The 22,867-nt window shown below is 42.7% G+C and overlaps 1 protein-coding gene across 3 annotated transcripts; it reads right to left on the reverse strand.

Moving 5' to 3' along the window:
* Nucleotides 1-92: 92 nt before the first annotated feature.
* On the reverse strand, nucleotides 93-15,931 carry LOC115205266 (glycerophosphoinositol inositolphosphodiesterase GDPD2). Of its 3 annotated transcripts, none has more exons than XM_029771055.1 (15): nucleotides 15,677-15,931; nucleotides 12,217-12,495; nucleotides 9,982-10,085; nucleotides 9,745-9,838; nucleotides 9,600-9,659; nucleotides 9,313-9,411; nucleotides 7,504-7,597; nucleotides 7,100-7,245; nucleotides 6,555-6,637; nucleotides 6,224-6,383; nucleotides 5,442-5,645; nucleotides 5,196-5,344; nucleotides 4,530-4,677; nucleotides 2,741-2,823; nucleotides 93-768 (listed from the first exon to the last, which is right to left on the reverse strand). In XM_029771055.1, the coding sequence occupies exons 2-15, from the start codon at nucleotides 12,292-12,294 to the stop codon at nucleotides 705-707; spliced, it is 1,566 nt and encodes a 521-aa protein (XP_029626915.1). In that variant the 5' UTR covers nucleotides 12,295-12,495; nucleotides 15,677-15,931; the 3' UTR covers nucleotides 93-704. The 3 variants fall into 3 exon arrangements, with proteins under 3 accessions (XP_029626915.1, XP_029626914.1, XP_029626913.1); XM_029771054.1 differs by having other exon boundaries at nucleotides 93-771; nucleotides 15,778-15,929; XM_029771053.1 differs by having other exon boundaries at nucleotides 93-771; nucleotides 15,677-15,929.
* Nucleotides 15,932-22,867: the final 6,936 nt, after the last annotated feature.

Raw genomic sequence — 22,867 nt, forward strand, 5'->3', positions numbered from 1 at the left:
TCGCACAAAAACGTGGTTACTCCTGCCATCTAATGGTTGTAGAAGAGACGTTCATATTGCCAAGGAGCAGCATCTGCAGCAATTGAATCCAACACATTCCAAATTTTTTTTATTCACACGGACAAATAAATCATTACATGTTTTTTTTCTGAAACACACGCTCTGTCTCTCACGCACACAACTACTCACTCACGCACGGGCACGTACACACACGTTCTCTGCGGCGTTCACACACAGGTGTCAAATCCAGATGCGATTTTATAAAAAAATATAAGATGATTTGTGATCATTTGGTAAATCTCTCATTCAGAATGTAAGCCCCAGTGGAAATAGTGCTGACATTTATCAGTGAACCCAACACCAGTAGTTTCCAAATAAAGACTAAACTTAATATATACAGTGAACCAATAAATGTTTTCTATAGGAAAACACTATTTACAAATGGTTACAAAAAGCATCTAAAATATATTGAAATAAAACGACAAGAAAAGGACTTCTTGAATGGCCATCCTTGTGGCAACACATGGATGTGGTATTTACACCTTTGTTCATAAATTCTCATAATGAATGTAAAATGTACTTTACGCATGTGATCCACACATTTTTTTAGATACTGTCTTTTCAATTAGCCTAATTACTTCCTGATTCAAGGCTGAGCCATTCAGACAGGGTGGGGTGGGATGGATTTCTGGATCCAGGCTGAACTATTCAGGTGGTAAGAAGGAGGATAGCTCTCTTGATTCCAAAGCAGAACATGTGTGCTCTTTCCTTCTAGAGATAATCAGACACAAACCATTATTCCACTTCCTCATTATAGAATGTCTCTTTATGATGCCCTTGTGTCCTAGTTTATACATTCATAAGCACAAATACAGCAGTTATTTTCTTTGCATGTCATTAATGCAACCGAAACACTACAAATTAAATGATTTACACCATCAACACAAGAATGAAATGTATTATGGTAAGAGGGCATGGTATAATCCTTATTTATCAGTCCATATCAACGTTAGCAATAGCTATTGTAAAGATTCATCATTCAAGATACATACAGGGCCTTCAGAAAGTATTCACACCCCTTACATTTTTCCACATTTTGTTGTGTGACTGTGTTACAGCCTGAATTTAAAATTGATTACATTTAGATTTTTTTATCACTGGCCTACACACAATATCCCATAATGTCAAAGCGGATTTTTTTGTTTGTTTTCACAAATTAATAATTTCAAGCTGAACTGTCTTGAGCCAATAAGTATTCAACATGTACTTAACTAGTTTCATAATAAGTTGCATGCGCTCAATCTGTGTTCAATAATAGTGTTTAAAATTATTTTTGAATGACTACCTCATCTCTGTACCCCACACATACAATTATCTGTAAGGTCCCTCAGTCAAGCAGTGAATTACAAACAAAGATTCAACCACAAAGACCAGGGAGGTTTTCCAATGCCTCACAAAGAAGGGCACCTATTGATAGACAGGATTTTTTTTTTAAAAGCAGACATTGAATATCCCTTTGAGCATGGTGAAGTTAATAATTACACCTAACTCAGTTGCCTGAGAGGAAGGAAACCACTCAGGGATTTCGCCATGAGGCCAATGGTGACTTTAAAACAGTGATAGGAGAAAACTGAGGATGGATCAACAACATTGTATTTACTCCACAATACTAACCTAATTGACAGAGTGAAAAGAAGGAAGCCTGTACATAATAAAAATATTCCAAAACATGCATCCTGTTTGCAACAAGGCACTAAAGTAATACTGCAAAAATGTGGCAAAGCAATTCACTTTTTGTCCTGAGTACAAAGTGTTACGTTTGGGGCAAATCCAATACAACATATTACTGATAACCACTCTTCATATTTTCAAGCATAGTGGTGGCTGCATCATGTTATGGTATGCTTGTAATCTTTAAGTACTGAGGAGTTTCAGGATAAAAAAAACTGAATGGAGCTAAGTACAGGCAACATCCTACAAGAAAACCTGCTTTACACCAAACACTGGGAGATTAATTCACCATAACAATAACCTAAAACACAAGGACAGTACTACACTGGAGTTGCTTACCAAGAACAAAGTGAATTTTCCTGAGTGGCCGAGTTAAAGTTTTGACTTAAATCTACTGGCAAGACCTGAACATTCTATCTAGCAATGATCAACAACCAATTTGACAGAATTTCGAAAGGAATATTGGGCAAATGTTGTCCAATCCAGGTGTGGAAATCTCTTAGAGACCCAGAAAGACTCACAGCTGTAATCGATGCCAAAGGTGCTTCTACAAAGTATTGACTTAGGGGTGTGAATACTTATGTAAATGAGATATTTCTGTATTTCAGTTTCTATAAATGTGCAAACATTTCAAAAAAACATGTTTTGTCATTATGGGGTATTGTGTGTAGATGGGTGATAAAAATATATTTAATCAAATTCAGGCTGTAACACAACAAAATGTGGAATAAATAAAGGGGTATGAATACTTTCTGAAGGCATTGTAGATAGCAATTATCTTAGTAGTTAGTACTGTACAGAATTACTGTAAACATTGCTAAAAAGGGAAATCAATTTGAATTTTTTCCTATTGATTATATTGATCATCAATGTCTACAAACAAAACCCATCTTTAGCATGACTGAGACAGCACCTTTTTCAAAGCAGAAAACTCAAGGGAACAAATCAAGTCCTAAAATTCCAGACTGTTTCCGTTGTCTTTTACAAACAATACTAGTGTGCTACTCACCTCTTTAAGATGAAGAGTGCGAACATTATGAGTAATGACCCCAGGTCCACTGTGATCCATATGCATCTGTATGTATCAGGTCCCTGAAACACACAGACACATATAATACGTACCAGCAAACCGAGTAGATACATTTATATGACCCATAGATGGCGCACAAGATGAAAAACATGTAAGAAAATGTCAAGTTCAATGCTACACATGGATATCATGATACAGTTGAAGTCGGAAGTTTACATATACATTTCAGCTTCTATTTCTTTCATCACATTCCCAGTGGGTCAGAAGTTTACATACACTCAATTAGTATTTGGTAGCATTGACTTTAAATAGTTTAACTTGGGTCAAACGTTTCGGGTAGCCTTCCACAAGCTTCCCACAATAAGTTGGGTGAATTTTGGCCCATTCCTCCTGACAGAGCTGGTGTAACTGAGTCAGGTTTGTAGGCCACCTTGCTCGCACACACTTTTTCAGTTCTGCCCACAAATGTTCTATAGGATTGAGGTCAGGGCTTTGTGATGGCCACTCCAATATCTTGACTTTGATGTCCTTAAGCCATTTTGACACAACTTTGGAAGTATGCTTGGGGTCATTGTCCATTTGGAAAGACCCATTTGCGACCAAGCTGTAACTTCCTGACTGATGTCTTGAGATGTTGCTTCAATATATCCACATAATCTTCCTCCCTCATGATGCCATCTATTTTGTGAAGTGCACCAGTCCCTCCTGCAGCAAAGCACCCCCACAACATGATGCTGCCACCCTCGTGCTTCATGGTTGGGAGGGTGTTCTTCGGCTTGCAAGCCTCCCCCTTTTTCCTCCAAACATAACGATGGCCATTATGACTAAACAGTTCTATGTTTGTTTCATCAGACCAGAGGACATTTGTCCAAAAAGTACAATCTTTGTCCCCATGTGCAGTTGCAAACTGTAGTCTGCCTTTTTATGGCGGTTTTGGAGCAGTGGCTTCTTCCTTGCTGAGTGGCCTTTCTGGTTATGTCAATATAGGACACGTTTTACTATGGATATAGATACTTTTGTACCTGTTTCATCCAGCATCTTCACAAGGTCCTTTGCTGTTGTTCTGGGATTGATTTTCACTTTTTTCACCAAAGTACGTTCATCTCTAGGAGACAGAACGCGTCTCCTTCCTGAGCGGTATGACGGCTACGTGGTCCAATGGTGTTTATACTTGCGTAGTATTGTTTGTACAGATGAACATGGTACCTTCAAGCGTTTGGAAATTGCTCCGAAGGATGAACCAGACTTGTGGAGGTCTACAATTTTTTTCCTGAGGTCTTGGCTGATTTCTTTTGATTTTCCCATGATGTCAAGCAAAGAGGTACTGAGTTTGAAGGTAGGCCTTGAAATACATCCACAGGTACACCTCCAATTGACTCAAATAATGTCAACTAGCCTATCAGAAGCTTCTAAAGCCATGACATCATTTTCTGGAATTTTCCAAGCTGTTTAAAGGCACAGTCAACTTAGTGTATGTGAACTTCTGACCCACTGGAATTGTGATACAGTGAATTATAAGTGAATTAATCTGTGTGTAAACAATTGTTGGAAAAATTACTTGTGTGATGCACAAAGTAGTGTATGTAAACTACCGACCAACCTAAGTGTATGTAAACGTCCGACTTCAACTGTATATGTTAACTAATGTTTAAAAGCAACATTGACTTTGTGAGAATTACAATGTCCGGGTGGGGTGATCTGTTTGACCTTTGAAGAGGGAGTGACTATGGGAGAGGGAAGAAGATGGGGTTTGATGTGAGTCCCTCACCATTGTCCAGTCAGGCTGGTTCTTGTCCTGTAGGACGGAGCAGGCGTTGGTGGTCACAGAGCTGGCCCCCGAGCACCACATTAAAGAGAAGAGCCATGGTTCATTCACCACCCACAGGTTCACCGACACGTTCCTGTTCCGAAGCTCCCTGTCTCACACAAAAACACAAATTCAGTAGCGAATTAAAAGATTAGGTGAAAGAGCTGGCTCAGATCAGCAACACAGAATCAGTAGTAAGAGTTCAGCTTAGAGTTACTTCAGCAAACAGGACACCTGTTAAAGACCACAGACAGGAGTGGTTAATCATACTGTAAGATGTCATACTATTCAAGGAAACATCATGCTTGTTCAGACAACACTTTCCCATTCATTTCACTAAGTCAACCCATCGTCCCATGAGGAACTTTCCCCACTGGGCTCTCAGCCATTAAAAATCCACCTGTGCAAAAACATGATTTGAATCTCATTCCCCCTGAGGCATTGTGTGTGTCTCAGTCTAAGATAGTGCCATTTCCTTGTCTCAGCACGCCAACATAAACACTTGTAATTATGAAACCAGTACACCTGCAGCTGTCAGCACAGACAGGTAGAATGTGGTTTTAGAATGAAGGTTTATTTGGCCACAGCTCTGAGAAAAGCGTGGGCGCTTTGAGGTAGGCTACTCACCTGATCTCTGTGGCGCTCAGCGCACTGTACTTGACATTCAGATGATCTGCTCCATCACGGTTCATCTCAAGCACATTGTTGTAAACCTGTTTGAACCCTGGTGCGACCTTCTTCACATACTCCCTATGTCTGGGGGGAAGCCAGAGGATCTAAAGAGAGAAACAAACTACACTGTCAAACAACTGTAATAAGAGTATAACTACACAGAACTGGTGAAGTGGTGACACAGATGGACATTCCCCTAACCTTGTCGTGGGGGATGCTAGAGTTGAGGATGGTGTTCACAGTGTCATTAGTGTCATTGTTGTCGTCATTCTTCAAGTCAAAGATGACAGAGGTGTTATGAGTCTTGGCCAGGTCAAGCAGCTGCAGAAGGGAGGGAACACTCTGGTTCCCAGCTGTCTTCTTCTCCTGTTCTGAGAGCTGGGACACTGAACGGAAAGGATCTGTCTGAAAGGGAGATATCCATATGTTATTATGTCAATTATTTTTTTATTTAACCTTTATTTAACTAGGCAAGTCAGTGAAGAACAAATTGTTATTTACAATGACGGCCTAGGAACAGTGGGTTAACTGCCTTGTCCAGGGGCAGAACAACAGATTTTTACCTTGTCAGCTCGGGGATTTGATCGAGCAACCTTTTGGTTACTCACCCAACGCTCTAACCACTAGGCTACCTGACGCCCCTAGTCAATGAGTTGGTACAGTTCAACTAAACTGAAATGATTTCCAACTAATAATAATTTGGGGGGTGCTTATACTGTGTAATAGAAATGTGTTTCTTTAATATCCCAACTCACCCCTGAGACATCTGCAGGGATTCGGGTCACAGCCAGGGTCACCATTGTACAGCACCCTTGGAGCAATCAGTGTAACTGCCTTGCTCAAGGGCACATCGGCATATTTCTCATCCTGTAGGCTCCGGTATTCAAACCAGCGACCTCTCGGTTACTGGCCCAATGCTTTAACCTCAAGGCTACCTGCCACCCCACTACAACATAAAAGGGAGGCTGGTGAATCACCCTTACCTTCAGGAACCAATCACCAGCGTTTAATTCCTGTAGCTCCTCCCAGGTGAGGTTTGTGCTGTGGTTCAAGTCTTTCCCAGGGAACTTCTGTAGAACATCTGTAGTCCTCCTCAGGAAATGGCTGTTGTGGTCGTGCATCAGGTAAGGAACTCTGTCCTTACTGGAGGAAAAAGAAACGTCAATAAACTGCCTCTTTGGGTCTTTGAAAAGCGCTATATAAATCCCATACATCCTTATTATTAAACTGAAAACAATTTGAAACAGCAGTGCACTTTTGATCCGTCTCTGCCACGTCTATGTATACAGGAAGCCGCCCTAGTCCCCCGGGTACCTGAGCTGCACGTCCGTCTCAAAGGCGGTCACGTTGCACCCCACACTCCTCCTGAACGACATCATGGTGTTCTCTGGGGCCAGCTGAAAACACAGAGAGAGAGGACAGATGGGTGAGAAACACTCCGGTGACTACCCTGACACTGTGTGAACACTGAGCCATGCTGCATATGTCACAGCTGAGCTGAGTGGGCCTACGGTGGCGATAGTGGAGAGGACTGGAGCAACATAATGGGGGCAGAGCAACATGCCGTGTGGTGCCATCACATGACTGGACAGCAATTCAAGCTTCAGCCTTCTGGTTCATATATATACACTGAATCATAAGGGATGAGGGATGATTATGGAATTTATGTCAACAATAAAAGTGTAACACATAAGCCATTTTTGGATGATGGTCTTATAGCTCTGTAATCAAGTCGTATCCACTGTATGACTACGGTAGCCAATCACCTTTAGGTGCTTAGCATTTCCCAGCTTAGCACTTTAATATTGAGACCATAGAGCCAATGTACAGTATGATCAATAAAGTGGGCACTTCCTCACCATTGGTGCTCCGCGATGACCAAAGAGGGCAGGTTTAGGGGGCAACCGTTTCACGTCCACCAGACAAGGGGATTGGATGAGGAGGGGGCTGAGGAACATTGCCACTGACGCGCCAGCAAACGCTACCATGATGAGGATCTTAGAGGCTGACAGACACAGGTTAACAAACGAATCAGTCGTACTTTAACTATTGTTGTAAATACAAAAAGGCAAGGAAAGAAGATAGTCAACTGATTTGAAATCGTTCATTCAGCTGGTGGATGTATTATCGTTCCAGGGTTCAAAGAACTCAATTACATTCTATCAATATTGAAATCATATCTATAGGTGTGTACTGTACATCTCATATTATTGACGTCACGGTGAGCATTTGTGTATTTCCATTGGACAAGTTCAGCACTGACCTACTCCGCGGGACCTATGAAAGCCCTGGAACACCAGCCTGCTGACCAGCGTCAGGGCTCCAACCCCTCCCATCTGTAGGAATGGAGCCGTGGCCTGAGGGAGATCAATGTTACATACAGTGTATTACACAGAGCATGGAGCTTCATATCAATGTTACATACAGTGTATTACACAGAGCATGGAGCTTCAGATCAATGTTACATACAGTGTATTACACAGAGCATGGAGCTTCAGATCAATGTTACATACAGTGTATTACACAGAGCATGGAGCTTCAGATCAATGTTACATACAGTGTATTACACAGAGCATGGAGCTTCAGATCAATGTTACATACAGTGTATTACACAGAGCATGGAGCTTCATATCAATGTTACATACAGTGTATTACACAGAGCATGGAGCTTCATATCAATGTTACATACAGTGTATTACACAGAGCATGGAGCTTCATATCAATGTTACATACAGTGTATTACACAGAGCATGGAGCTTCATATCAATGTTACATACAGTGTATTACACAGAGCATGGAGCTTCAGATCAATGTTACATACAGTGTATTACACAGAGCATGGAGCTTCAGATCAATGTTACATACAGTGTATTACACAGAGCATGGAGCTTCAGATCAATGTTACATACAGTGTATTACACAGAGCATGGAGCTTCATATCAATGTTACATACAGTGTATTACACAGAGCATGGAGCTTCATATCAATGTTACATACAGTGTATTACACAGAGCATGGAGCTTCAGATCAATGTTACATACAGTGTATTACACAGAGCATGGAGCTTCATATCAATGTTACATACAGTGTATTACACAGAGCATGGAGCTTCAGATCAATGTTACATACAGTGTATTACACAGAGCATGGAGCTTCATATCAATGTTACATACAGTGTATTACACAGAGCATGGAGCTTCATATCAATGTTACATACAGTGTATTACACAGAGCATGGAGCTTCATATCAATGTTACATACAGTGTATTACACAGAGCATGGAGCTTCAGATCAATGTTACATACAGTGTATTACACAGAGCATGGAGCTTCATATCAATGTTACATACAGTGTATTACACAGAGCATGGAGCTTCATATCAATGTTACATACAGTGTATTACACAGAGCATGGAGCTTCAGATCAATGTTACATACAGTGTATTACACAGAGCATGGAGCTTCATATCAATGTTACATACAGTGTATTACACAGAGCATGGAGCTTCAGATCAATGTTACATACAGTGTATTACACAGAGCATGGAGCTTCATATCAATGTTACATACAGTGTATTAAACAGAGCATGGAGCTTCAGATCAATGTTACATACAGTGTATTACACAGAGCATGGAGCTTCAGATCAATGTTACATACAGTGTATTACACAGAGCATGGAGCTTCATATCAATGTTACATACAGTGTATTACACAGAGCATGGAGCTTCAGATCAATGTTACATACAGTGTATTACACAGAGCATGGAGCTTCAGATCAATGTTACATACAGTGTATTACACAGAGCATGGAGCTTCATATCAATGTTACATACAGTGTATTACACAGAGCATGGAGCTTCATATCAATGTTACATACAGTGTATTACACAGAGCATGGAGCTTCAGATCAATGTTACATACAGTGTATTACACAGAGCATGGAGCTTCATACTGCTGCCAAAGCGCTGACCCAAAACACACAGACTTACTCCACACCTCACTCTAGCTCGAGCATTCTCACACACACACCTAACACACAGTTCCATGGTGCTGTACATTGCCCTTACCATACCTGCAGTGACAGAAGAACAGTGTGCCACTCTTCTTTCCACTGTTGACTTATTCCAGCGATGCCCAGGGCGATGAAGACCACACCTAAAAACAGGAAGAACTGGGCAGAGCAAACCACAACCCAATATAACGCAGTCAACACATGTCAATACTCAAGCTACACCTGAAGTGACTTACTATCGTTAATCAGCCATGCTATTGCCATTCATGTTATGCCACTATAGCTGTGCACTTCTTAAATAACATGTAAAGGGAAACATTCTAGGAAATAAAGAATGTCCCGAATACCTTGTGCAGACAGTGTAAGTCCAAAGGCTCTTTCAAGGCAAGTTGGAACAGCGCAAAGACCTGCAATTGAACAGTCATTACATCTCAGCTGATGTGAACGACATACTGTAAATACATTGACAGGTGTGTGAATTGTGTCTCTCACCAGTAATAGGGTGCAGTAGATGGTCAGCACAGCAGAGATGATGATTAGCACCATGAACCAGTTCACCCACAGTTTCAGAATGGAAAAGGCCTTCCTGGTAGGGGAGAATAGAGGGCAGATCACAGGGTTTGAGTCCATTGCTGTCAATGTGCGCGTGTTTTTGTGTGTGTGTGTGTTTGCGTTTGTGTCTGCAGCTGTATGTGCACACATGCACACAGAGTGTATGACCAAGCTCACCAGTTGACATCCTCGCGGTCATTGAAAGCCATCAGACAGACGTACATCCAGAACAGAGTGAGGAGGGACACAGCGGTAAGGACTGACAACCCGCAGCAGGAGCACTACAGCAAGGAGAGTCAACAATTACTCCTGGAGCCCTAAACCTCTTCTTATTTCTACTGACATTGGAAGATCTCATTACTAAACTTCTTTGTCAGGTAGACATTTAACTTCCAGGATGAAATAAAAAGTATGCAAACAGGTTGTTTCAACAGTCAGAAACTGTATGCAGGACTTGCATCCAGTGAATTTGATTGATCTCAGGGGTACATTTAAAAACAATGAAAATAATTGTGTATATATAACCCCTAGCTATGGTTTACAAATACATATTCTGAGTGTTATTGTACTGCTGGTCAACAAGTGTGTGTTTGTTGTGTGTGCATGTGTGTTTGTGTGCGTGTGTGCGTGTGTGCGCGTGTGCGTGTGTGTTTGTGTGCGCGTGTGTGTGTTTGTGTGCGTGTGGCGTGTGTGTGCGCGTGTGCGTGTGCGTGTGCGTGTGTGTGTGTGTGTGTGTGTGTGTGTGTGCGCGTGTGGTGAGTCTGAAGGGCTCAGCGGTTAGCTCCCTCAGGGCTGTTGGAGTCTCTCCAATGCCTCTTCATGTTTGGTTTCGCCTGCTATTCCATTCATCCATAAAGGGAATCAAAAACACCAGTATCCACCAACCCTTAATTGTGTCCAAACAGAACCCCCCCCCACATACACACACACACACACACACACACACACACACACACACACCAACGGTTTGTCCCCTTTTTACTTCTGTCCAGTGGTGTAAAGTATATCTGAGTGTTGGCGTGTGCCCCAAGATATCTGTACAAAAGAAAAAGGAAATGGTGCTGTCTGGTTTGCTTAATATAAGGAATGTGAAATGATTTTTACTTTTGATACTTAAGTATATTTTAGCAATTACATTTACTTTTACTCAAGTAGTATTTTACCGGGTGACTTCAACTTTTACTCAACTCATTTTCTATTAAGGTATCGTTACTTTTACTCCAGTATGACATTTGGGTACTTTTTTCGCACTTGATCTATCCCAGATAAGCTTTTACCCAGCCTGTGGGAGCCTGTGAGTTCAGTTCAGAAAGTAGTCCTGGCACACAAGCACATGCTCTACATCGCAATCTCCCTCCCAATTATCCTGCTCTTATTTACACAACAGGTCTGAATGAATGGATGCCTCTCCAATAACATCCAGCCACATCTCACTGGCCTAGGAATGAAGGCTTCCTATTATACAACCACGTTGAGTTTATAAAGGGGGAAAATCCTCACGCTTCCACTGAATGCTGTCCAATGGAATGTTAATCCATTATAATCACGTTAATGCAGGTACAAGAAACTGAACTTTAGAGAAGGCACAAGCAAATTCAAAGCTGACTTCCCTTAGCAATGTCTCAATGACTGCTGCTGCTGGGTGACGATGACGATTTTTATTGCAACACATATCAAAGCCGTGTGAACATTTCTTTGTAGACCAACTGTAGCTCTGACCCGAGAGAAGCCACTAAAACAACATTTGAGCTACTGTCACGTCCTGACCAGTATAAGGGTTATTTGTTATTGTAGTTTGGTCAGGACGTGGCAGAGGGTATTTATTTTATGTGGTTCGGGGTGGTGGTTTATTTAGTAGGGCGTTTGATTTATTATTTCCGGGTTTTGGTTTATGTTATATGTTTTGTACTTCTATGTACTTTCTGGGTTGGTGTATTTCCATGTGTAGGTTAATGGGGTGTTGGACTCTCAATTGGAGGCAGGTGCTTTCTCGTTGCCTCTGATTGAGAGTCCTATATATGGGTAATTGTTTGGTGTAGTGTTGTGGGAGATTGTTTCGCGTTTTGCCTGTGTGAGCATGACAAGACTGTTTTGTTGTTCGTGCGTTTTTCATTCTTGTTATTTTGGTGTTCTCTTAATTTTAAAATAAATACAAGATGAGCATCCACATTCCTGCTGCGTTTTGGTCCTCCATTCCAGACGACAACCGTTACAGTACATAGTAACACACTGATTATAGGTCGCTCTGGATAAGAGTGTCTCCTAATTGACTCAAATGTGAGTGTCAAATGTACATAAACGAAAGGTGAGGATAGTGAGAAGTTAGTGCCAAAAATCGTAACTGTCTTAATGAATGTCCTATAGTTACAGTATATTCTACACACAATACAATTCTAGGCATACAGTACTCACTTTCCTCTCACTGGGGTGCCTCCAGTAGCAGCTATACACCCCCCTGCAGCATATTCGGCAACAGCTGTCCTCTGACATCACCTTATCTCTTCATTCACAGTAAACAAAAATGAGGTCCTGTCCAGAGGAGTGTGGATCCTGTCTGTCCTAGAGGGTCTGGATAGAGCGGTGGGGCATGTGGGGGGGAGGGGCAACACTCCTGGAGAACACCTTGTCTGGCAGCTCTGTACGTGAGGAGAGGGGCTCCGCTCTGCTGAGGGCTGACTCACCACTCTTAACCTACACAGTGTAGGAGGAGAGAGAGATGAAAAGAGTAAGGACGGGATAGTGAGGGATAAAGAGGGAATATATGTGAGTATTAGAGCCATCCCTGTTCAATACATTCCCGAATAGAGCTTCTATGTTGGGGGCCGGCCTGGCTGGCTGCTGACAGAGCTGACAATGGCCGACCCTGTGGTGTTCTGTAAGAGGCTTCAGAGTGAAGTCACGCCGTAAGACTATCCGTCTCATTACAATATGGGAGAGCTGACAGTGACAGGCACATCCATACACAGGGTGGGAGCCGGGACGGAGAGGAAGGAGGGGGGGGGGGGGGGGGGGGTTATTGTCACTAGGGGGTTGCAGTGGGGAGACTTCAACCGGGGGTTTAGTATGGGGGACTGGCATCCTGGTCTTACCAAACTAAGACATAAAGCTTCACAATATTAAAATGTTACTTTATAAAGATGATTAATGTCACGTCCTAACCAGTATAAGGGTTATTTGTTATTGTAGTTTGGTCAGGACGTGGCAGAGGGTATTTTGTTTATGTGGTTTGGGGTGGTGATTTATGTAGTAGGGTGTTTGATTTATTATTTCCGGGTTTTGGTCTATGTTTTGTATTTCTATGTTCTTTCTGGTTTGTTGTATTTCTATGTTTAGGTTGATGGGGGGGGGTTGGACTCTCAATTGGAGGCAGGTGCTTTCTCGTTGCCTCTGATTGAGAGTCCTATATATGGGTAATTGTTTGGTTTGGTGTTGTGGGAGATTGTTTCTTGTTTTGCCTGTGTGAGCGTGACAAGACTGGTTTGTAAATACAAGATGAGCATCCACATTCCTGCTGCGTTTTGGTCCTCTATTCCCGATGACAACCGTTACAATTAAAAGATGGTCGAACAGGTTGAGGCAGATCCATGCTGTTATTCTCTTTACTGGGGTGTTGATAAGAAACTAGGGCAGGGTCCCCAGTTCCCAAAGAACAACAAAATGGTGAAATACACATTTCAAGTTACAGACTTGTAGCTCTTCTACCTGCGGCAGTGAATTTCTAAATCGTTCTACAACATTGTAAAAGCAAATTGACATTAGACCATCTATTGATCAAACGTTTTTTTTAAAGCATGAGCTGTTAAGCCATCAAGTTAGCCTTTATAGAGAGGGGCACATGCAGTGTGAAGGTATTCTGTGCTGCGGAAAGCCCTCCGGTCAGACTCATGTGAACCTTATGATCACACAGGAGCATGTCTGAGCAAGTCGGCAATAAGTGAAACTCAGAGAAATCTGAATAGATTTTACCGCATGAAACCAGATGCCTTGCCATTGTGTCATGTAAGATGACTAGGCTACAACTGAAGAGACTAAAAATGTATGTACGGGATTGAATTTCAGGATGGTGGGGGGGGGAACTCCCTTAAATCCACCACCTCTTGCCCAGGGCTTGCTTGAAAAAGAGACTTTGTCAGCTGCTACAGAATCAGTGTTCACAGAATGTCATCAATACAACACAACAATGAATAATCAGTGTGTCCGTGTACATCCAGTCTGGCATCAATCACTATCAACAAATATGAGAATAATCCATAACATTCAGCTTCAAGTCGAGTGACCATCAACTCACACCTTAGCTGTGTTTACACCGGCCGTCCAATTCGGATCTTTTTTCACTAATTGGTATTTTGAACAATCAGATCAGCTCTGAAAAAGATCAGATGTGATTGATCAAAAGACCAATTAGTGGAAAAAAGATCAGAATTCGTCTGCCTGTTTTAAACACAGCCCTTGAGTGTCACAAATTAAACACCTTATGTTTATGTTTATTAGAGAAAATCTGAATATGCTAAACATTGTGTTGATCAGTCTAAACTAAATGCGAACTTTAGTGATGTTAAATTACCCCATTACAATAAGAATGGATAAAAACAGAATACAAAACATCCGACAATGAACAGGAAGATGGCAACAGCATCAAGAACATTCCGAAACGTGTGTGGTCCTAAAACAATATCCATATTTGTTAGAAACATCTCATTTAATATTAAGTTATGTTGTCAGCAGTGTTACCAGTGTGAGAAAGCATGACGTACACCTTGCCACACATCAAGCACTGGGACTTGGCAGTTACATAGTAACCATTCTTTGTTTCATGCAGAGGTAAGCATGGTAAACTAGCCGACACGGAAATAAGGGAGGCTTACTGATCAGAACAGATAAGGGGAAAATTTTATTTGAGCCAAGATTCCAACATGTTTTATCAACTACCTGTCTACGAAGACTGTTGCAATTTAATCATGGTTGTCCTTTTTCACTTCAATATTTATAATGTTGTCATGATCCATAAGATCCTGGTCATGATCCATAATATCCTGGTCATGATCCATAAGATCCTGGTCATGATCCATAAGATCCTGGTCATGATCCATAATATCCTGGTCATGATCCATAATATCCTGGTCATGATCCATAATATCCTGGTCATGATCCATAAGATCCTGGTCATGATCCATAAGATCCTGGTCATGATCCATAATATCCTGGTCATGATCCATAATATCCTGGTCATGATCCATAATATCCTGGTCATGATCCATAAGATCCTGGTCATGATCCATAATATCCTGGTCATGATCCATAAGATCCTGGTCATGACAATAGATGTCATGTTTTGAGAGTTCTCATCATATTAAGTAATGACTTCTTCAAGCCATGATGTTGGATCTAAACCTGATTGTTGCCCTTTTAAATATGAGCACATGAAATCAAATGAAATGTGCCTTGACTGTCCTGGATTTTAACTTTTGGAATGCTTTTAAAATACTTAATTAAACCCACTCATGATGACATAAAAATTGTAATAAAATGCCATACAAAAGTGACAGAAATCACTTCGCCGACTATTTAGCTATTTCTATGGTGAACCCTGCAATGAGCAATGTGATTCAGAAGTTTTTTTTAATGTGGTAGTTAGAATGTGACCTACTGCATCACAACCACAGTCTACACAGCACATTTCACATGTTCTCCTCATTTGACCAAAGTTTAAAAACAACAGATAACTATCTCAGTTCAATACTGATACAGACTGAATGTGTTTTATTCAACATTTAGTTGAAATAGGTAGATCTATTAGTCAATTTGAGTTAATTTGACAACACATTAAAATGTAGTAGGCTAGTAAAAGCTGGAGGCATGAGATGCACCATACCTTTAGATCATAGAATGTGTGCATCCCTATTGCAACACCGTAACAGCCGGTGATGTTCTGTTCATCAACTTGTTCTAGTCCAGTCCACTATATTTCGTTACCTCTTTTCTGTGCCTGTTGTTCTGTCGTCCACTCCGGTTCTTTTGTGGAAATCTGTGGCAGGAATGTTAATGAATCAGAATGAATGGGTGCAAGTTCCTAAAGTAGCAAGGGGGAGGGGTATGCCTATTCGGAGGGAGGCACTCAAACGCAGGTAGCCTACAACTGCAGAGAAAGCATTGTCAGGTCTGTCAAATTAGAATGAACATGTGTAGGGGTAGAGGCATGGACGTTTTTCACACACCTCATCAATGTACTAAATATATGCTATTAACTACATCATTTGAGCGTCAGAAAAACAGGGCTTCTGTCTGAGGATGTCTACAGCTGTGCTACTGCATTTCAATGAACTCTGATGAAACCAAGCATACTTGAGTCAGTCATTACAGTAAACTAAAAGTGAAACTAAAACTATATAATTAAAAAAACGATTCAATAAACTGAAATAAAATAAATAAACCTGTTAGAAAAACAAACTATGCTGAAACTATACTGAACAAAAATATAAACGCAATACGCAACAATTACAACGATTTTTACATTTCATAAAAGGAAACCAGTCAATTGAAATAAATTCATTAGGCCCTAAATCTATGGATTTTTTGTATTTTTAAAAATTGTATTATTATAAAAAAAAAATATCTATGGATTTCACATGACTGGCAATATAGATATGCATCTGTTTGTCACTGATACTGTGCCTTTAAAAAAAAGTAGGGGTGTGGATCAGAAAACCAGTCAGTATCTGGCGTGACTACCATTTGACGCATGTTTGTGGAACAGGGAGAGTAAGGGAAGACACCTGTATAAGATCCAGGAAAAGGTGACGGCAGGGAGGTTCTCAGGCCAAGAAAGAAGGAAGGAAATTGTAGACAAGGCTGAGACTGGGACACATAAGGCTAAATAGTACATTGAAAGTGGTGGGGAAACATCTGACTGGGAGGTGTGATCATTGTCAGGAGGTGATGGAGACAGTGGAACATGTATTTCAGTGCCATAAATATGTAAAAGAAAGGGAGCGATTGTTATTAGATTTGAGGAGTAATGGGGTTGAAGAGCCAGGATTAAATGAACTGCTGGAGAAATATTCAGGGAATGTAGTATTTATTTACGTAGTTTCCTTAGGGAGACAAAATTATTGGGTAGGATTTAGACCTTCACTGTCTCTGGTCCACACTCCAGTCCAGTTGGTGACGGTAATGCACCTTAAAGTTGGTTGCCAACCGCCATATAAAATCCACAGAAGTAGAAGAAGAATTTGCCTTGTGCAGTGCAACACATCTCCATCGCATAGAGTTGATCAGGCTGTTGGTTGTGGGCTGTGGAATGTTGTCCCACTCCTCTTCATTGGATGTGCGAAGTTGCTGGATATTGGCGGGAACTGGAGCAAGCTATCATACAGGTTGATCTGGAGCATCCCAAATCTGCTCAATGGGTGACATGTCTGGTGATTATGCAGGCCATGGAAGAACTGGGACCTTTTCAGCTTCCAGGAATTGTGTACAGATCCTTGCGACATCGGGCCATTCATTATCATGCTGAAACATGAGGTGATGGCGGCGGATGAATGGCACGACAATGGGCCTCAGGATCTCGTCATGGTATCTCTGTGCATTCAAATTGTCATCGATAAAATGCAATTGTGTTCGTTGTCCATAGCTTATGACTGCCACCATAGGGGCAATCTGTACACAACGTTGACATCAGCAAACCGCTTGCCCACACAACGCCATACATGCTGTCTGCCATCTGCCCAGTACAGTTGAAACAGGGATTCATCCATGAAGAGCACACTTCTCCAGCGTGCCAGTGTCCATCGAAGGTGAGCATTTGCCCACTGAAGTCGGTTACGATGCCGAACTGCAGTCAAGTCAAGTCCGGTGAGGACAACGAGCACACAAATGAGCTTCACCTGAGACGGTTTCTGACAGTTTGTGGATAAATTATTTGGTTGTGCAAGCCAACAGTTTCATGTTGGAGGAGAGAGAAACAAAGAGTAAGAAAGGGAGATTTAGGGATAAAGAGGGAATATCTGTGAGTATGCCACGAGCAGCACCGCACGTCATCAACTTTACCGTCGGACACCAGATTGCTATAACATATGATGTGGTTAGGTAGTGAACGTTATTTATAATAAGGGTTACATGGAGAAAAATCAGACCTCTGAAGTGAAAATGGATGGCCTTCCCTTCAACAAAATACATTTGACCTTACCCTCCCACGCTTGAAAAAAAACAAATGACCCTCCCGTTTACCCCAAAATAATAATTAAAACAAAGTGGACAGCAGAGATCTACCATTTACCCTCACTTCTTGGACAGACCAGAGCCTTAGATATGCAGTTTTCGAAACTGTTCTTGGCCCTGTAAGCATTACCTGGCAAACTAACTACATTTGATGACGCACAGGGCTGCGAACCCGAAGGTTGAGGGTTCACAGACCACTGTGGAAAAGAGTAGGAGTGGAAAGATCACCTTTATAGTAAAAAGGTATTGCATGAATCTATCCTCGTATTTGCAGAAAACATTCACTTCCATAAAAATGTCATGCAATTCTACGTATTAACAGAATCCTTTTTAATACCATACAAATGACCAAAATGGCAGACTAAGAATGGACAGAGATTTGCCTACGTGTTCATCTTATCACATTTCTCCAATGCCAAATCAGTGTCTTGTTTGCAATGAAACTCTTCCTGTTGGTAAATTATTAAACCTGAGACTTCATTAGGAATCTGAGCATGATACTTTCAAAAGTTAGGCCTACCTTTCAATCCCAGACAGAATAGGCCTTACAACAGAAACTGTAACCTTTAACTGCTGGCAACTCTTCTCTGAATGTCAAAGAAACTAAACAACAATGTTACAAATCCCTTTGGCCCTGCAGTCTAGGGGGGATGGAAACGAGACCCGTAACATAACTCAGCCCTGCAGTCTAGGGGGGATGGAAACGAGACCCGTAACATAACTCAGCCCTGCAGTCTAGGGGGGATGGAAACGAGACCCGTAACATAACTCAGCCCTGCAGTCTAGGGGGGGTGGAAACGAGACCCGTAACATAACTCAGCCCTGCAGTCTAGGGGGGATGGAAACGAGACCCGTAACATAACTCAGCCCTGCAGTCTAGGGGGGATGGAAACGAGACCCGTAACATAACTCAGCCCTGCAGTCTAGGGGGGATGGAAACGAGACCCGTAACATAACTCAGCCCTGCAGTCTAGGGGGGATGGAAACGAGACCCGTAACATAACTCAGCCCTGCAGTCTAGGGGGGATGGAAACGAGACCCGTAACATAACTCAGCCCTGCAGTCTAGGGGGGGATGGAAACGAGACCCGTAACATAACTCAGCCCTGCAGTCTAGGGGGGATGGAAACGAGACCCGTAACATAACTCAGCCCTGCAGTCTAGGGGGGGATGGAAACGAGACCCGTAACATAACTCAGCCCTGCAGTCTAGGGGGGGATGGAAACGAGACCCGTAACATAACTCAGCCCTGCAGTCTAGGGGGGATGGAAACGAGACCCGTAACATAACTCAGCCCTGCAGTCTAGGGGGGATGGAAACGAGACCCGTAACATAACTCAGCCCTGCAGTCTAGGGGGGATGGAAACGAGACCCGTAACATAACTCAGCCCTGCAGTCTAGGGGGGATGGATACGAGACCCGTAACATAACTCAGCCCTGCAGTCTAGGGGGGATGGATACGAGACCCGTAACATAACTCAGCCCTGCAGTCTAGGGGGGATGGATACGAGACCCGTAACATAACTCAGCCCTGCAGTCTAGGGGGGATGGAAACGAGACCCGTAACATAACTCAGCCCTGCAGTCTAGGGGGGATGGAAACGAGACCCGTAACATAACTCAGCCCTGCAGTCTAGGGGGGGATGGAAACGAGACCCGTAACATAACTCAGCCCTGCAGTCTAGAGGGGATGGAAACGAGACCCGTAACATAACTCAGCCCTGCAGTCTAGGGGGGATGGAAACGAGACCCGTAACATAACTCAGCCCTGCAGTCTAGGGGGGATGGAAACGAGACCCGTAACATAACTCAGCCCTGCAGTCTAGGGGGGATGGAAACGAGACCCGTAACATAACTCAGCCCTGCAGTCTAGGGGGGATGGAAACGAGACCCGTAACATAACTCAGCCCTGCAGTCTAGGGGGGGATGGAAACGAGACCCGTAACATAACTCAGCCCTGCAGTCTAGGGGGGATGGAAACGAGACCCGTAACATAACTCAGCCCTGCAGTCTAGGGGGGATGGAAACGAGACCCGTAACATAACTCAGCCCTGCAGTCTAGGGGGGATGGAAACGAGACCCGTAACATAACTCAGCCCTGCAGTCTAGGGGGGATGGAAACGAGACCCGTAACATAACTCAGCCCTGCAGTCTAGGGGGGATGGAAACGAGACCCGTAACATAACTCAGCCCTGCAGTCTAGGGGGGATGGAAACGAGACCCGTAACATAACTCAGCCCTGCAGTCTAGGGGGGATGGAACGAGACCCGTAACATAACTCAGCCCTGCAGTCTAGGGGGGATGGAAACGAGACCCGTAACATAACTCAGCCCTGCAGTCTAGGGGGGATGGAAACGAGACCCGTAACATAACTCAGCCCTGCAGTCTAGGGGGGATGGAAACGAGACCCGTAACATAACTCAGCCCTGCAGTCTAGGGGGGATGGAAACGAGACCCGTAACATAACTCAGCCCTGCAGTCTAGGGGGGATGGAAACGAGACCCGTAACATAACTCAGCCCTGCAGTCTAGGGGGGATGGAAACGAGACCCGTAACATAACTCAGCCCTGCAGTCTAGGGGGGGATGGAAACGAGACCCGTAACATAACTCAGCCCTGCAGTCTAGGGGGGGATGGAAACGAGACCCGTAACATAACTCATGCAAATTATAATAGTGAAAAGGAACAGCGCGAACAAAATAACCACAGACAACTTAAATCTACCGTCAAACACTATTGGTTTATTGCTTAAACACACGGTAATGGGGTGTGGCAAGAGGGGCTGAGCTGGACCCAAGGAAAGAAACAATAATCCAAAAACACCCCTGAGCTAGACGAGCCTGCTTTAAGAACAGCTATCTAACTAACCAAAAATACAGTGGGTGGTCCGCCCAGTTCTAACTAGTGTATTTAGACACTGTTTTCCTACGGGTAATGTAGGCCCATGGGCGACTGGTCTTGGAACCCCCTTTTCCCACCATCAGACAAACAGTCACACAACAAAACAATACTCACAGGATAACCGGACAAATGTGACATGTAGGAGCAAAACAAAAGAGGGATCAATCCAGAGAGAGAGAGAGAGAGCAATGGGGACACAGTGCAATAGGGACACAGTGCAATGGGGACACAGTGCAATGGGGACACAGTGCAATGGGGACACCGTGCAATGGGGACACAGTGCGTGAGATTAAACTATTGAGATAACTACTGACTGGGTTTTTCAACCAAGGGAAAGGGGATGTGATTGGTTGAGGGAAAAGGAGCAGGTGTCTTGGTTGGTGACTGATTGGTGACTGATTGGGGAATGATGATTGTCACCTGTGAGGGGAGAAGGAGAGAAAAGAAACACACACAGAATACTCACACAGGATACCTGTATCCGTAACAAATGATCTTCCCATATGCAGCTTGTTTCATTGCCGTGGGAAGTAAGTGTGCTGAGGGTGCTGCAACCACTGAAAAATCTGAATTGAAAATATATATATATTTATATATACACAATACCAGTCAAAAGTTTGGACACACCTACTCATTCAAGGATTTTTCTTTATTTGTACTATTTTCTACATTGTAGAGTAACAGTGAAGACATCAAAACTATGAAATAACACATGAACTCATGTAGTAACCAAAAAAGTGTTAAACAAATCAAAATGTATGTTATATTTGAGATTCTTCAAAGTAGCCACCCTTTGCCTTGATGACAGCTTTGCACACTCTTGGCATTCTCTCAACCAGCTTCATGAGGAATGTTTTTCCAACAGTCTTGAAAAAAGCATTCCACATATGCTGAGCACTTGTTGGTTGCTTTTCCTTCACTCTGAGGTCCAACTCATCCTAAACCATCTCAACTGGGAAGTCGGGGGATTGTGGAGGCCAGGTCATATGATGCAGCACTCCATCACTCTCCTTGGTCAAATAGCTCTTACACTGCCTGGAAATGTGTTTTGGGTCACTGTCCTGTTGAAAAACAAATGATAGTCCCACTAAGCGCAAACCAGATGGGATGGCGTATTGCTGCAGAATGCTGTGGTAGCCATGCTGGTTAAGTATGCCTTGAATTTAAAAAAAAATCACTAACAGTGTCATCAGCAAAGCACCCCACACCCTCACACCTCCTCCATGCTTCACGGTAGGAACCACACATGCAGAGATCATCCGTTCACCTACTCTACCTACTCTACAAAGATATGGCGGTTGGAACCGAAAATCTCAAATTTGGACTCCTCAGACCAAAGGACCGATTTCCACCGGTCTAATGTTCATTGCTCGTGTTTCTTGGCCCAAGCATGTCTCTTCTTCTTATTGGTGTCCTTTAGTAGTGGTTTCTTTGCAGCAATTCAACCATGAAGGCCTGATTCACACAATCTCCTCTGAACAGTTGATGTTGAGATGTGTCTGTTACTCAAACTCTGTGAAGCATTTATTTGGGCTGAAATTTCAAATGTTATTAGTCACATGTGCCGAATACAACAGGTGTAGACCTGAGAGTGAAATGCTTACTTTTGAGCCCTCTAACCAACAATGCAGTTAAAAAAATATGGATAAGAATAAGAAATAAAAGTAACAAGTAATTAAAGAGCAGCAGTAAAATAACAATAGCGAGACTATATACAGGGGGGTACTGGTACAGAGTCAATGTGCAGGGGCACCGGTTAGTTGAATTAATATGTACATGTAGGTAGAATTATTAAAGTGACTATGCATAGACGATGACAACAGAGAGTAGCAGTGGTGTAAAAGGGGGAGGGGGCAATGCAAATAGTCTGGGTAGCCATTTGATTAGGTGTTTGGGAGTGTTATGGCTTCGGGGTAGAAGCTGTTTAGAAGCCTCTTGGACCTAGACT

Source organism: Salmo trutta, chromosome 13 (assembly GCF_901001165.1).
Source record: "Salmo trutta chromosome 13, fSalTru1.1, whole genome shotgun sequence".
In the NCBI taxonomy this organism is placed as follows: domain Eukaryota; kingdom Metazoa; phylum Chordata; class Actinopteri; order Salmoniformes; family Salmonidae; genus Salmo; species Salmo trutta.

Coding starts and splice junctions, on each gene's coding strand:
- LOC115205266 (XM_029771054.1), bottom strand. CDS start 12,294: ATGTCAGAGGACAGCTGTTGCCGAATATGCTGCAGGGGGGTGTATAGC. Junction 4,678..5,195: donor CTGAGCGCCACAGAGATCAG/GTGAGTAGCCTA, acceptor TGTGTGAGACAG/GGAGCTTCGGAACAGGAACG. Junction 772..2,740: donor GCACTCTTCATCTTAAAGAG/GTGAGTAGCACA, acceptor GATTATCTCTAG/AAGGAAAGAGCACACATGTT.